Consider the following 15,210-nt stretch of genomic DNA (forward strand, 5'->3'; position numbering starts at 1 on the left):
CTATTCTTTGTCTTTTGTTGACCTACCTGTTATACCTGTGCATTTGTGCATTCATATGTTGCGTAACAAAAAAAGGCTCTAGTTCTATCGTAGCAGTGGACAGCTCATGGTAAAGGTATTTATGTTTTTATTTTAGGTTGATTCTGATGCCGTAGGCTGGCGTTAAAAAAAAACTTGCGTGTCTAGCCTTGCAGTTATAAACATCTCAAAGCTGGCGTGAATTTGGGCTTCCGACAATTTATGTACGGATTGATAAAAGATTTTGTTTAAGAGCAGTTCCACACCAAAAGACGAATCGATCATACTCTACACGCTTAGAAAAAAAAAATATGGTAAATTTAGGTGCTATGAGAATGACTTATACGAGCGTCAATTTTGACATACAATTCAGTAATAGACCTTTTTGACGTTTTCATCGTCTTTCTCTATCTAGCACTCATGGATGAATGAATGGTTTGTTTTCTAACTAATGTGTTCCCTCTTGCTCGCACTCGTTCGATTTAAATGAGGCAGTGTGGAAGTGTGCTCCACATAATTGTAAGCGTATCTTACATCCCCCAGTTCCAAAAGATACTTCTATCTGTAATATTCTTAAGAAGCTTCCTCCAAATTCTCTTTTAGAAGCTTATTCTATACGCTTGCCCGTCGCTCCTCTCCTCTGACTAAAAAGAAAAGGGGTGAGACATCTGAGACATCAAATATGAGCTTCTATTTAGTAGAGGAGCAATTTTCCAAGGTTTATAGGTCAAAATTTAAAAAATTAGAAAATATTTGTCTAATTTATGGATCACACCTATGTTTTTTTTTTTAGCGCAATCTTAATTTTTTTATGGATCGATTTCGTTAGTTTATGGTTCATTGTTGAATTTTTAATGGATCATTTGCAATATGTTTATGGGTAGTTCGTACAATTTCAATGGTCATTCTTTAGATATTTAGCGGAACATTTTTACAATTGTCATGCTAAATTTTACATAAAATATGGATCATATTGATATTTTTATGGATTTTCATATTTTAGAGATCATTACCGGCGTATTATGGATCATTTTGGAGTTTTTACAGGAATTATTTTAATTGTTTATGGATCGTTTTATCAACTCTAAAGGTACATACTGCGCTTAATTTTATATGGCATGTTTGTTTATGTCTCATCCTTTGTTACAAACATAGATTCCGTCTCGTGAAAAATTAGTTATTTTTGAATGTGTAGTTCAATATTTATGATATGAAAAAACTTTTGAATAATGCAAACTTTTGGAATCAAACATATTGAACAAGGGCATGTTTTATTTAATTTTAGTTTATTTTTTTGTTGTCAAAATTACGAAATGTATTGTGTGTATTTATGCTAGAAAAACTTTATCTTTAAGTTTACCTTCAACTTTGCCTCAGACGTCATTTCAATTTGACATTTTCGTGCTATGATTTGTTGATAAATTTCCAATACACCATTTTGAAAATTAAATTCCAAGATTAAAATGGCCGAATTTTATCAGAACTGAGAGTGTTTGCCCATAGCACATAATTATACAGAGTTTCATACAAATCGGAGATTGTTTGGTCACAAATTCAAATTTGTGTTGCTATTTGGCGTGGAACTACTTTTTAGAACGATTTGAATGACCCTAATGTCAGCCTAAGTGTCCCTTATATTGGGTACATACATAAATTTCGAAGGAAAGCATATTTTTCCAATTATTTACTAGTATCTTAAATTATCCATTTGTTTTGTTCCCGATGACGCATTGTTCGAAAAAAAAATTATAATCAGGAGATTTTTATCGATGGATTATAGTTTAATGTCAGCGTCAAGATTATTTTTAATTAATGGCCATGGTATGGTTATTTAAAAAAGTATCGTGGATATGCCATGGTTTAAAAGGCACACTAAATTGATTCACAGTGCCTTGATTAAACAAAACTTTATCTAAAGCATATTTTAACACACCTGCTTGGCAACTCCAAAATCTAAATATATTTTTCATAAACCATCGTCGATTAAATTATGCCATATTTATTGAATTCTTCGTCACTGGCTTTATTATGTCCCTACTGGGAAATTGCACCGGTCCTCATCTGAGTGTTCTTTGTGCACTTCCGCAATTGTTAGTTGAGAGCTTTCTACGTCGTGTCCCATATATTCTCATACACATTTTCATTTCGATGTGGCACATACATTAACTATGCATTGGTGTTATTTTGCTTTATATACAATGATTTACAGTTATTCCAACTTGTTTGCATGATATGCCCATCTTTAATCGACAATTAAGCATTATCGTGAAGCGAAAATAAATAAAAGTTCTTGAAAGGCGAGCGAGCGGCGGCCATTTCCAAAAAATGTAAAAGTGATTTTGTATATTGAACCATCAGAAGATACCATGACACTCCTGGTTGGATGACCGAAAAACATCTGGTCGAGCACGTTCTGTGAGGACAGAACGAGTTATTAAAATAGTCAGAAAAAGGATTTGACAAAAATTCCAGCGTTCTGTACGGAAAATGCCTGATGATCCTAAAATTTTGAAATCGTTCTTACGCTGTTCCCTGATGTGAAAAAATACAGTTTGAATTTGTATGAGAATATATTACATGCGGTGTAAGCCTATACCAATTTTTCAAGTGCAATCAAGGTAGAGATGAACCAGCCTAAGGCTGAAAGTCTCGTTAATAAAGGAAAAAAAAAAAAAAAAAAAAAGTGCAATCAAACTCTATGCCCAGGAAAGTCTAAGAAATGTTCAAACTTAAAAATTCCTCGACAAGACCGGGAATTGAACCCAGCTGCCTCCAGCATATACTTGCTTTATAGCTGCACCCATAAGTTTCAGTTTTAATTATTTTTCTTCTGCAAAAAATTACTTCAATTATAATATTGTCAAGGGAGCTCGGAAGGAACTTCTATGACTTCTTGGGAACGACTAAATGAGTTTTTCTTTACGAAATCATTGAATGCATGCTCAGGAGTTTCCAGTACGTATTTGAACATCTCTGGAGTCTTCTAAATAGATCTGCAAATTATTAAATCCACTCTTAAGCAGTTTTAAGATCTTTCAACTCAAACCTCTCAGGATTTCTTCAAGCTTAGCTGCTCCTTCTTTTCATTATCTTCCTGACTATCTTAGTCTTTATATGAGAAGTTCAGCAAACTCTAGACAAGTTCTAAGAGCTTCATGGAATTTTGGTACACTTCATTGGATTGTCAATATATTTCCTGAATTAGAAAGAAGATCTGGGGTCTACAGAGAAAGGCAGTGAATTTTGTAGAAGCACGAGGAATTTTATTGCAGTCTATAAAATCTCGGAAAAGCTCAGAAAACACCTAAAAAATGTTTGGATGATGAATTTTAAACGAGTTTAGTAAACTTTAATGATATCTGGCAAATTTTCCTAAATCCTAAATTTTAAATAGGATCAATCGACTTCAAAAATAAAATGCAGCGGATTTTATTTCAAGTCAGTTTGGGTAAACTTCAGACACGTTTAAGAACTTCGGAATTACTAATTACTTACGTTCAAATGATCCAAGATCCTTAGGAAAGTCAGTCTAGAGAAGTTTTAAAGAAGTTCAAATCAATCATAGCTTAGTTTGCGGTTCTTCAAAGAAGTTTAGAAGAAAAAAAATTAAATTTTGAAAATGTTTAGAAAATTGCTAATATGATCTAGGAAACAAAGCAGGACATGTCAGTACTCTAAATATGTCTAGAGAACCAGAACAAAATTCAAGCAATCTCAAAAATTCTTTGTAAACATTAATAATAACACTTCCAACATCATAATTTTATAAACCTCATGATTCTCATGGTAGTAACACCCTTGATTTTTTTTAAAGACTCACTCAAATTTATTTTAAACGCCTCAAAAGTCATTTGAAAAACCGAAAATACTTTAAAGGGGCTGTTCATTAAGTACGTAGACAGGTTTTTAGGATTTTTTAGCACCGCCCCCTCCTCCCCTGCGTAGACAATTGTCCATGCAAAATTTTTAAAATGTGTATGGGCCGTGGATAATTGCCAAGCCCCAACCCCTAAACTGTCTACGTAGTTTATAAACAGCCCCAAACATCATCAACATCAACAATTCTGTGCTGCTAAAATTCTTAGACAAAAATCAGCAAGCAAGCAGCTACGAATATCAATTGATTAATTACTAAATCAATACTCACACTGATTAATTATTATAATTAATGAATAAACAGTTATTTCTATGATTAACGATTATGATTAATGGATAACCAAAAAATTTCAGTGATTAATGATTGAAAGATATTCTCCAATTTTTGAATTTAGGGATTAATGGACGAAAAAATAAGTCGAAAGCACAAAAGGTCCAAAAGACAAAAGGTTAACAGGCAAAAAACGAAAGACTAAAGGTCTTAAGGAATAAAAGGTCGAAAGAGACAAAAGTTCTAATGAACATAAGGTCGAAATTTGATATACTGTTTTAATTTCTTTGAATTCTATGATTTTTATGGCAGCCCTAAGTATGCACCTTTAGAATTGATAAAACGATCCATAAAATATAGAAAAACGTTCCATTAAAAACATCCAAATGATCCATAAGACATCTGAGAAAATTCCTAAAAAACTGTGGATGATCCATAAAAAATATCAATATTATCAATATTTTATGTGAAATTTAGCAACACAATTGTAAAAATGTACCGCAAATTTCTAAAGAATGAGCATTGAAATTGTACGAATAACCCATAAACATATTGCAATTGATCGATAAAACATTCAGCAATGAACCTTAAACTAAAGAAAATGATCCATAAAAAATCAATTTTGCGCACTTAAAAATATATTCATGTTTAGGACACTATTTTTTTTTTAATTTTGATCCATACCTTGAAAAATTACTCCATTGCATATCTACTTAAATTTTTGGACTGCCCTTGTATTTTAGTTAGGGGTTTATGAATCAAAATTAATAATATAGTGTCCAAAACGTGAATAATATACGTCTAATTTATGGATCATGACTGTTCGGAATATCGGGATAACCCTGTACCGCCAAACCCAGCGACAACCATGCGGGAGATTCGGAGAGCTACGGTAACGGTCGGTGTCAGAAATGAAAAACGTCTCGTTTGTCTTGATTTTCTATGGATCACTTTCTTTAGTTTAAGGTTCACTGCTGAATGTGTTATGGATCAATTGCAATATGTTTATGGGTAATTCGTACATATTCAATGCTCATTCTTTAGATATTTAGCGGTACATTTTTACAATTGTGTTGCTATATTTCACATAAAATATTGCTAATATTGATATTTTTTTTATTATAGTCACTTTAACACTCTTGGGTCATTCGTGACTTGTCCGGGGGTGAGATTTGAACTCGTGACTTTGGCGTGAGAGGTAAGGATGTTAATCCCTACGCCGGGGTCACCCCAATATTGATATTATTTATGGATCATCCACACTTTTTTAGGGATTTTCTCCGATGTTTTATGGATCATTTAGATCTTTTTTTATGGAACGTTTTCCAATATTTTATGGAACATTTATTGGTTTTTATATTCAAAAGTATAATTGCCGATTTTTATATGTAATTGATTGTAAAACATTAATTTTGCATTTGGATTGTATTTGGATTTCGACTTTTTGTCCATTCCTTAAGTCCCTTTTGTCCATCAGTTTTTTTTTTTTTTTTTTTTGTTATCTTCTGTTCTTTCGACCTTTTGCCTTTCGACTTTTTTTTTTGTAGATTATAAAGTAAACCGAAAAACCGTAGACACCGAAGCCAGTAGTAGAAGGTCGTGTTCAAGTCACTTTTTAGGCAGGTTTTAAGCAGAAGTATGGAACTTATTATGACAAGGTATTCGCTCCACTTGCCAAAAAGGTGACACTAAACACCTTCTTGGCGGTTGCTGGGATGCGAAATCTGCTCGTGAAACACATCGACGATCGAGACAATTCTTATGAAGGAGCCTTCTGGTTTTGATACAAACGATGGAAAAGTGTGTTGCTTGAAGAAAAAGTCTTTACGGACTCAAGCAATCGGCTAGGATGTAGAACAAGCAGATCGATACATATTTCAAAGAGATCGGATTTAAGCTTTCAGAAGCTGACCCCTGCTGACGTGCGTCACTGTTTTGTCCTCATTTATGATTTCTAGATAGAGCTGGAATTAGCGCGTAACAGATTTTGTAAACAATGACTCCTCTCGAGGATTTCTCGAAAGTCATGGCTCTCCCTGACAAATCGACATCACCATCGAGTAGGGAAAGACTTGCCCTACTCGATGGACATGTTGGTTTGTGTAGGCGTGCAAATCAATGAGAGAAGTCATTGTTTACAAAGGCTGATACGCCCTAATTCCAGCTCTATCTAGATTTATGATGACATACTCGTTGCTGCGTCAAGACAGGATGAATATTAGAATATTAGTTCGCATCTGGAGAAGAACTTCACGTTAAAAGTTCTGGGGAATGTGAAGCATTTTCTTAATATGCAAGTGTAGAAAACCAGATACGGCTGCACATTGAATCAACGGACGAACATCAATTAACATGCAATTCGTTTCCAAATGGAGGATGTCCGACTATCAAAAGTGTCGATGGAGCCTTATTTTCTACAGTAGATGTCGGATGAGTGTGAAGATCTGTCATCCAAGGACGATTGCCAGAAAAGTTAGTCATCCCACTACAGCTGTCTGGACAGAAGCAAAAAGGACCTTACGCTATAATAGCAGTACCAGTGAGCTGTACCCGAGCAGGAACAATATCTCGATACCTTAAATTGGTATGGATGAGCCTTATGTTTTATGTCAGAGGTAAAATACCAAAAAAATGTTCCCACAATACCATTCCAATATCAAATTATGATAATACAATACCAAAACAATACCACCCAGGTATTCTTTTAGTATCCAAATATCAATTTTTGGTATTTACAAAGTATTTTGCATGTAATTTTTTTGTATTATTCTTTGGTATTTTACCTCTCATGTCATGCTGGTCAATACCAAATTTTAATATCAGATCAGAAAAAGGAATTCATTAGTTATTTTCTCCTACTCGGGAAGCTGTATTTGGAAGGATGCAACGAAGCGCTGATTGGTTTTGTAGATGCAGACTGGGCACAAAATACTGTGTAAATCGAATTCGGTTTATTTTTTGTTGCAGCTTGGTGGTGCAACAATTTCCTGGGCGGCAAAGAAGCAATCCTGTGTAGCACTGTCCAGTACAGAGGTCAAGTACATCTCATTGGCTGAGTGTTGCCAGGAACTACTATGGCTACTTAAACGGCTAAAGGACTTTGATGTGCAGCAACATATTCCAATTACTGTACAAGAAGCGTTTAAGAGGAGTGATGGAAGAAGCAATTTGAAGTTGCAAGCCATGTCAATTAGTTTATAAGCAATAAAACATTCTTAAACGTTCACTACTACCAAGCAGACGTGTTTCCCTAACTCTATCAGATTTAAGCTCCAATTTGAATGAATATTCCGAATAAGTTCTGAGAAGAATTTCAAGAGGGTTCTGATGTGCAATTCAAAAGAAATTACGAGAAGATCTCCAAGGGTATCAGCAAAGTTGATCAGAAGGTCAAGGTCTGTTGGTTGGTGGACAGATAAATCCAGAATTCTGTTGCTAGGCAGCGATACTGAGCATCCCACATGCACAAATTCTGAACTGCTGTATCTCAAAATCCTGATTATACAATGACCGAATGACGTCTTGGGCAAAGTTGATCAGGAGGCGAAAAACTACTGGGAGGTGGACAGAGCAACGTGGAATTCTACCGCTAGGCGGTGCTAGTGATCATGCAGTACAACATTTTTGCATGTAATAGGGTACATGCGCACTCCAGGTTTCCAATTCCGTAAAATACGACTTTAAGACTTAAAATAACTCAAAGTATGCCAAGAATTGAATCTCAATTCAGCTTAAACAACTTATTTTTATCATATTTGAAGGTATTGTGACAGTGAAACCGGTGTGTTACTTTAATTTCTTATAGCATTGTTTCAAAGTGACCTGGGGTGCATATGCACCCATATGCTGAGGATTTTCTTTACCGATGAATGATAATTCATTGATTAGTTCGATTCCAACGATTTTGATTGAAATATAATATGAATATGATTAAGATTAATGATCAATGATTAATCTCTAAAAAATCATGATCAGTGATTATGATTAATCCCTAATCTTAATCATTATTTAAATGATTAATTACTAACGATCTGCCCTGTTTATAACCATTCTTTAAAAAAAATCGCAAGCTTTCTCTACTCTTTGCAAAAAGCTTTGAGCATGAAAATCATTGCAAATTAATGTGAGTGGTAATTAAGACGTCACAAAAACCAGTCAAGGCTACTATAACACCAGTCAGCGGTTCGCTGATCTACTTCGCTGTCTATGTAATAAAGAACAACAACAAAATCGAGAAATTCAGAAAAGAGGTGGTTTTCCTATTCTCATCATAACTTTCTTTTCAGAAGGGTGCCGCGCGATAAAAAGCTATTTTATTGCTAGCATTAACCCATCGACTGACATGGCATGGTACCGCGCGCCCGCATATAGTCGTAATGGCCAAAAGCCATACTGAAATTGGAAGAAAGTCATTTCATTTCCTCTGCCAACCTACGGGGTGGTTGTGTTCGTGGTGATGGCTGCTTTCAAAAAATTTCGTGCATTTGGTGCATTCATTTTAAAAGGAAGGAATTCACTACAGTAGTTTTTAGTACCTTTATTTTATGACCATTTCACTGGTGCACCTTTATGCTATTTTTAACGTAGTTAAACCGAAAATTGTTTGAACATTTTTTCTAAAGGGTAATAATGGCTTCCATTTTCTTCTTTAATCAGTTGTAAAATTAAATATGAGTTAATGTTAAGTAAGGGAACCTCCAGAGTGAACAATGCAGATTGAAAGAAACCGAAACAATCGATGGAAGAAAACCGAATAACTTCAATCGAAAGTTGACCCAAATTACCTATTTCAACCATCCAAACAGTACCCAGTGGCGATGCTCGCGTAAATCAACCCCTTAAACGCCATACAATCTTTATGAACCCTCTGAACAACAATAACAAACAAAGCTATCTCCGAACAACAAACGGTTCGATAGCGCATTGGATGAACTCCGAAGCTCAATCCTCTATTTAGCAGCAGTTCAAGATATTCAAATGTTCATCACCTCATCTTCCGAATTTGATGAATAAATTTCGATTAGTACGATGTATTATGGCGGGGAAGTTATCGGAAAATGGGAGCCTTTTGTGCGGATTGAGTGTTACAACAATGCGATGCGATACGGTAGAATCGTAAAATTAAGCTATTGGCTACGCAGCTCAACTGTGTACGAAAAATGGGCGAAAATAAAAACCAAAATGGAAATTACGACTCGCAACGCACTTATCAGAATGAACCAAAATTTAATTGCTTGATATGCGTGCGTAATAAAATGCTAATAAAATATGAGTGACTTCTGGGAGGAGAACGGTATGGGAGTGAGATAGGTTCACAGAAAAGCCTACCAGCTTTGAAGCTCTATTTTACTGGTAAGACTTTCAACGTGGTCTAACGTAAAAACAATAGATACATGAAACTTGGGGTTGTTTCGTAATTACGAAATGGTTGAATGTGATTAACGTTTCGTTAAATATACACACTTGAAAAATTTCATGTAAATTTAAATCTTTTTAGATGTACTCAAAAGAAGCAGCTTAATCGACCTAAATTTACGTCTTTTCTTAAATTTACTCGAACCATAAACTGAAGACATATTTTTACATGTCGTGACGTAAATTTCTGTCACTGGTGCTCATTTTTACTGATTTTGATAGTTTTTCAAAATCCTGCAATTTTACATCTTTTAGACATAATTTTCCTTTGAAAGGCAGTCATCGCATACCTATAGTCAGAAAGACAGCAAAAGTTGTCTGTTGTATAGTTATATTGATTAAATGATTTCACCAAATCAATATATAGCAATCGAATACCAAACCAATGAAACCTACTATTGCTAGATTTGTGTATTATCCGGAAGCATCTTCAATCTACATCCGAAGTATATCCACAAATTCTGCATACATATCCTAATAAAATTGTTATGGTAATTTTGCTTAAAGACGTGTTCCGGGTATCATCCAAACCGTTTGTAGAATAGTCTAATCATTTGGGTTACCATTCGGTTATGGTATGTTTTTATTAGGGTATCGCCGTCAGTAAAAAAAATCATAAAAAATTCCCATCCCATTCATTAATTTTCAATTCCTTTGCATCCCTATCAATGGCTTTGCAAGATATCCTGATTATCCCTGATTATGCTTATTTCGAACTGTTCCTTTCTCCCCATTTGCATTCCATCACAGCGCTTCCAAGTATTTTTTGAAATAAAATACATTCCCAGAAGTGACGCCGTCAAATATATTACTATATTGCTATACTCCCTCCCCATTAAGGCATGCTATATAATTATTACATTACCTCTTACTTACCTGTTTATTGGTTGTAAAATTATGGGTTGCGTTGGAATGATAAAATTACATAACCGTAACTTATGGATGAAGGCAATGATCTACTCCACTAGGGGTTTGATTTTCTTATAAGATAGATTACGCAGTGATTTTGCATTCAACGTTGTATTTTGGCATCTATTTTATTCGGAACAAAGTCAACCAATACAAATGTTTTGAGATTGTTGAGCAAACAATATTAGGAATAACAGAGGAGATAGGTTAAAAATGATTATGAAAAATTATAATCTTCGGACATTGTGAGAAACTCATTAGTACAATGTCATTTAACGTAGGAAATCACTACTCAGTTTATCTGACGGGCTAGACTTGCTGTTGCTGTATGGCTAGAGATACCTTCAATCAGTCGCTTAACCATGCGTTGCTGCTGGCTTTTTCTTGTAGCCCTCGATTTGGATCCAGACACCGGCAAGATTTTGCAAAAATATTCTTGAACGAACTCCAAAAACTTGGATATCTGTTTCATATACATGAAATTATACACATAGTGTACACTTAGGAGATCAGCAATGGCAGTCACAACATTTTGGGTTCCTTCCGTCAGCCGAACCTGTTCCACCATCACGTAGTATACATGTTTATCGTTTCCCAGGTCTGAAAGAATAGTTAAGAAAAATAAAACAAGATGAGTATTCGTATAGAACATAGCATTGTAATATTATAAAAGGCTGCAAATCCATGAAATTTGTCTATTAATTTGACAAAAAACGGTCGAACCAAAAATGTCTTAGCGTGTCGAGCCAAAATGGCTCAATATAGGGTTTAGCGTTAGTTGTGTTCGATTTCAATTCCTGTCTTACGACCTTAAATCAATGATAATATGTAAAACTTATCACCTGCAATGTTACTGTAAATTTCGTAGCTTACTAAAAAATGTTAGTAACATATTTGCGCAACTGTTTAAAAACTGATTTGCCGAAGTGAAGGTTACAAATAGTCTCGGAACCCTACTTGTTTTGGTATGACCGTCGACAAGAAGTTTTCTAATCGCTAAGTCGGATGGACTTGCTCTATTACAGCATCGCTTTTTTCAAACGTCACTTTTCAGATGGTTGTATCTGATTTTGTTAACAATCGCTGCAATCGATGATTGTACCAAGTGCTAGATTAGTTTAAAAAAAAAATAGCTGGTAAATTATCTGATGATGGTGTTAGTTTGCTTGAATATGTTTGCATTTAAGACCGTCGCTTGAAGTGGTTGTTTACAAAATTAGATACATCATTTTGAAAAAATGACTGTTGATTTCATTTTCGAACAATGGAAATTTAACAAAAAAAAAGTATCAAGGCTAGAATTAAGGGTGTAACTGAAGAATATAACTTAAATTCCTTCCTTACCTACAGCAACAAGTACTGGTCCTGCACAATCTGTAGTTAGATCAGCCACTTTAGTACCAATCTGAAAAAAATAACAATTTACTTTTCTGAGCTGCAAGTCCTAATCGCATGTAAAGTTTACCTCTTTTTGAATGATCAGATGGACTATGTTTTCTCCTAACGAGGAGCACAAAAATTTTAGAATGTCGTAATCTGTCGCATGTTTATCCATCACGAGTGCTGGCCGGCTAGATCCTGAGAAATCGATGATTTTAGCTCGTTTAGCAAGGAACATCTTTTCGAGAGAGTTAAGCTGAACTCCAGTTGCTTTCTCAAAATGAAAACTAATCAGTTGGCGACGACGAAGAACGGGGAGTCTGGCAAGTAATTCCTTAAGTGATTCCGGTTGATCCAGATAGAAGCGAATATAGGCCTGCGATGCAGTTAAAAACTCCACAGTCAAAACACCAGTCTCATCCCGCGTCAGTTTGGAAAGAATATCTTTGGAACACTGTTCCGCCGAAACTTCCCAATATTCTTTAATTGTCCCAGCTTTCACATTTCTGTTTCTTTTAGTTTCAGCTGCAGATGATCGTGAGTCTGAATCTTTGTACCGGTTCAAATATGTTTTTCTATTAATCATTTTGTGTTTTAATACCACAAAACTTTGACCGGTCCCGAAACCGTCATCGTCGACGAAGTTCAAACACGGGTATTTAGACAACACTTGTTTCGCTACTTCCTCCATCGTACTGGCAGTAATGTGTACGTTTATGACCCTTAATTGGTCCACAATCGCGTTTGCCAACGCTGTCAACTCACTTTTTGGGAATTGCTTTTCACGGGGAACAGTTCCGGTGGGATTTTTGTCACGAAAATCTTGTAATTTCTTCAGCCGCAGTAGCATACTATCACTTACTTTCTGCCAATTGATGTCAAACGCACGAAACTTCATATCAGTGGTCGCATGTCTCTTCGAGCTCTTCGTGATTTTGAGGTCTGCCGTAGCGGTTGATGGTTGTCTTTTTTGAGATTTGTTTGGAGATTGATTCTCGTTTTGTGTAAGCACATTATCGTTAGTATCACTCACTGGTTCTTGAAAAAACACGTCCTTCGGGTCAGAATTCAGCAAGACTGAAGAAACCGTGTCGAGATGATCGCTTTCTGAGTCGACCTTAGTAAGCGAAGAGCTTGTAGTCGTGTCCTGATCCTGCAGTGATACATCAGATGAATGTGTCATACCAGGTACAACAGCAACGGTATCAGGTAATTTTTCCAACGATTGTACTACTACCGGGTGGTGGACATTCCATAAACACGTTGAACCAGATGGTTGGGAAGCACCAGGCACCATGGCGATGATTTGCGGTGGAGGTTGCATAGACTGCATCACAAGAGGAATATTACCAACAATCAATACGAAACTAACGATTTTAAATTGGCTCACCACTTTAGTAGCCTATTGGTCCCAAGCAAAACGATTAACGTACCCTATTTTAGTTGAAATTCTATTACTACACTATGTTTGTTTTGATTCGCTATGAAAGTTTGACAGATAACATCAGGGGTGTGTGGATTCATGCAGAACATGCAGGGGTGAGTGAAATAGCTTGGGACTGCTTGGGACCGTTGTTCTGGTACTGAGTGAGCCAAAAATAATAATGATTTTCTTCGGGACCCAGTGGTCTTAGAGTTACCTCTATGATATTACTGTCAGAAAAAACATCACTTTCTTGAATACCTGACAGAGCTTCGTTCTCGACAATGTTTGTATTGTCGGTATCTGTAAAAAAAATAGAATTAATTAATAAAATATTTAAATTAGTAACCACCATTTGCATTATATAATTTTAAAATGGAATCTCGACAATTGACCACAAAACCACTCCTGATAGCAACAGTACTCGTGAAGATCACGTCATACAGAACTCGCTTTAAAAAAATTAGGTTTGCGAATGAATGTTTTGGTTCGCGAGAAAATGACCTTACAAGGTTTGTTTACAAAATGGAGTTAAGGCCATTTCAATTGTTGGTCTTGAAATGAATAAAATAACAGCATTACTACACACGCTAAGATAAGATTACCTAAAATTAGGTTTTAATTTTACCTAAAATTAGGTTTTGATACTAATACCCAGAATATATGTAAAATTTACCGATAAATAACGTTACTTTTTATTTATATTATGAGTAAAGAGCGTTTTCAAATATTTACTTTATTTTTTACCTAAAATTAGGTGAAAATTTAGTCACTATGCAACGAGCAGCAACGCTGATGGCAAGTGTTTGTGTGAATTGTAGTGAAAGTTTCCAAAGTTATGTGAAGACGAGTGTGAAGAATTTTTGAATGAAACCGAAATTCAAATAATTCAATTAAATTTCAACGACGACTTATACGAATTGTGAGTATAATTACCTATTAATAATCCTAAGCAAATAACAAAAAATGACTAGTGCTGCAAACAAAAACTAACCTCACTTATGTGTTCGAACCAGAGTTTGTACGCAAGACTATCAAATCATGGTAAAATATATTTTTTTTTTGCTTATATTATCCAATTCTAGCTATCAGAGGTCAATCCCACCTCAGCATCCCGCAGGCACCCGTCGTGTCTTCTTGCTGGCATCTCAAGTGCTTGTTCCTGTTTCTGCTGCTGCAATCCTTCCGGAAAGGTACTCGAGTTGTCGACGGCTTGCGGAAACCAGCCAGGAAAGCAGAGTGGTCGATCAGTGATATTCATGACCAAACGACCGTTAATCAAAAATCACAATTAAAATGTATTTTGCAACGATTTTGAATATACTTGCGTGTTTTTATAATTCTGAGTGGGTACAAAATGCAACATCAAATCCGAAAAATATCTTAAAAATAGCATCTGCAGCGCTCGCGATTGCATTGCAGAAAACAATAATACAGAAAAAAAAACGTAATTTTCGGTAAAAAGTAACGTTACAAAATAGGTAATTATTAACGTTAACGATTCTCAACCATCAATACCTAATTTAAGGTAATCGATGTTTACCGATTATTTAGGTATGTGCACTTTTGTTCGATTATCGTTATTTTTTACCGACTTTTAGGTATTCCTGTCTTAGCGTGCATAACAAACCTTCCTCCCACAAAACGAAGTAGCCAGCCATTTTGAGAAACAAATGAGCATTAATACGATTTCCTTTTCTCCAGCAAGTCTCATAGTAAATTATGATGACTTCTATTCTAGTTTAATTAGTGCACCTTACACTAAAGCCTGCTATCACATTTAAAGTTCGCAGGTCACTGTTTATTTCGTTATTTCAGAGCTCACTATCTATGGACACGTGAGAATGCCAGTCCTTGTCGAGTAATGTCGTACAGAGAGAGGTGAAGCAGATCGTGAAATATTGTTGTATTAGTAAAG

The 15,210-nt window shown here is 35.4% G+C and overlaps 2 protein-coding genes across 2 annotated transcripts in view; both read right to left on the minus strand.

Annotated features, from left to right (window-relative positions):
• LOC135698664 (GATA-binding factor A-like) overlaps positions 1-15,210 on the minus strand; it is a 444,653-nt gene that overhangs the window by 140,475 nt on the left and 288,968 nt on the right. The gene's annotated exons all lie outside the window — the stretch shown is intronic.
• Positions 10,782-12,990, minus strand: LOC135698652 (uncharacterized). The gene is made up of 3 exons (XM_065218715.1): positions 11,955-12,990; positions 11,834-11,894; positions 10,782-11,089 (listed from the first exon to the last, which is right to left on the minus strand). The coding sequence occupies exons 1-3, from the start codon at positions 12,765-12,767 to the stop codon at positions 10,782-10,784; spliced, it is 1,182 nt and encodes a 393-aa protein (XP_065074787.1). The 5' UTR covers positions 12,768-12,990.

Source organism: Ochlerotatus camptorhynchus, unplaced genomic scaffold, assembly GCF_037179485.1.
Source record: "Ochlerotatus camptorhynchus isolate MF236.1 unplaced genomic scaffold, CSIRO-AGI_Acam_v1.1 ptg000093l, whole genome shotgun sequence".
Taxonomy (NCBI): Eukaryota; Metazoa; Arthropoda; class Insecta; order Diptera; family Culicidae; genus Ochlerotatus; species Ochlerotatus camptorhynchus.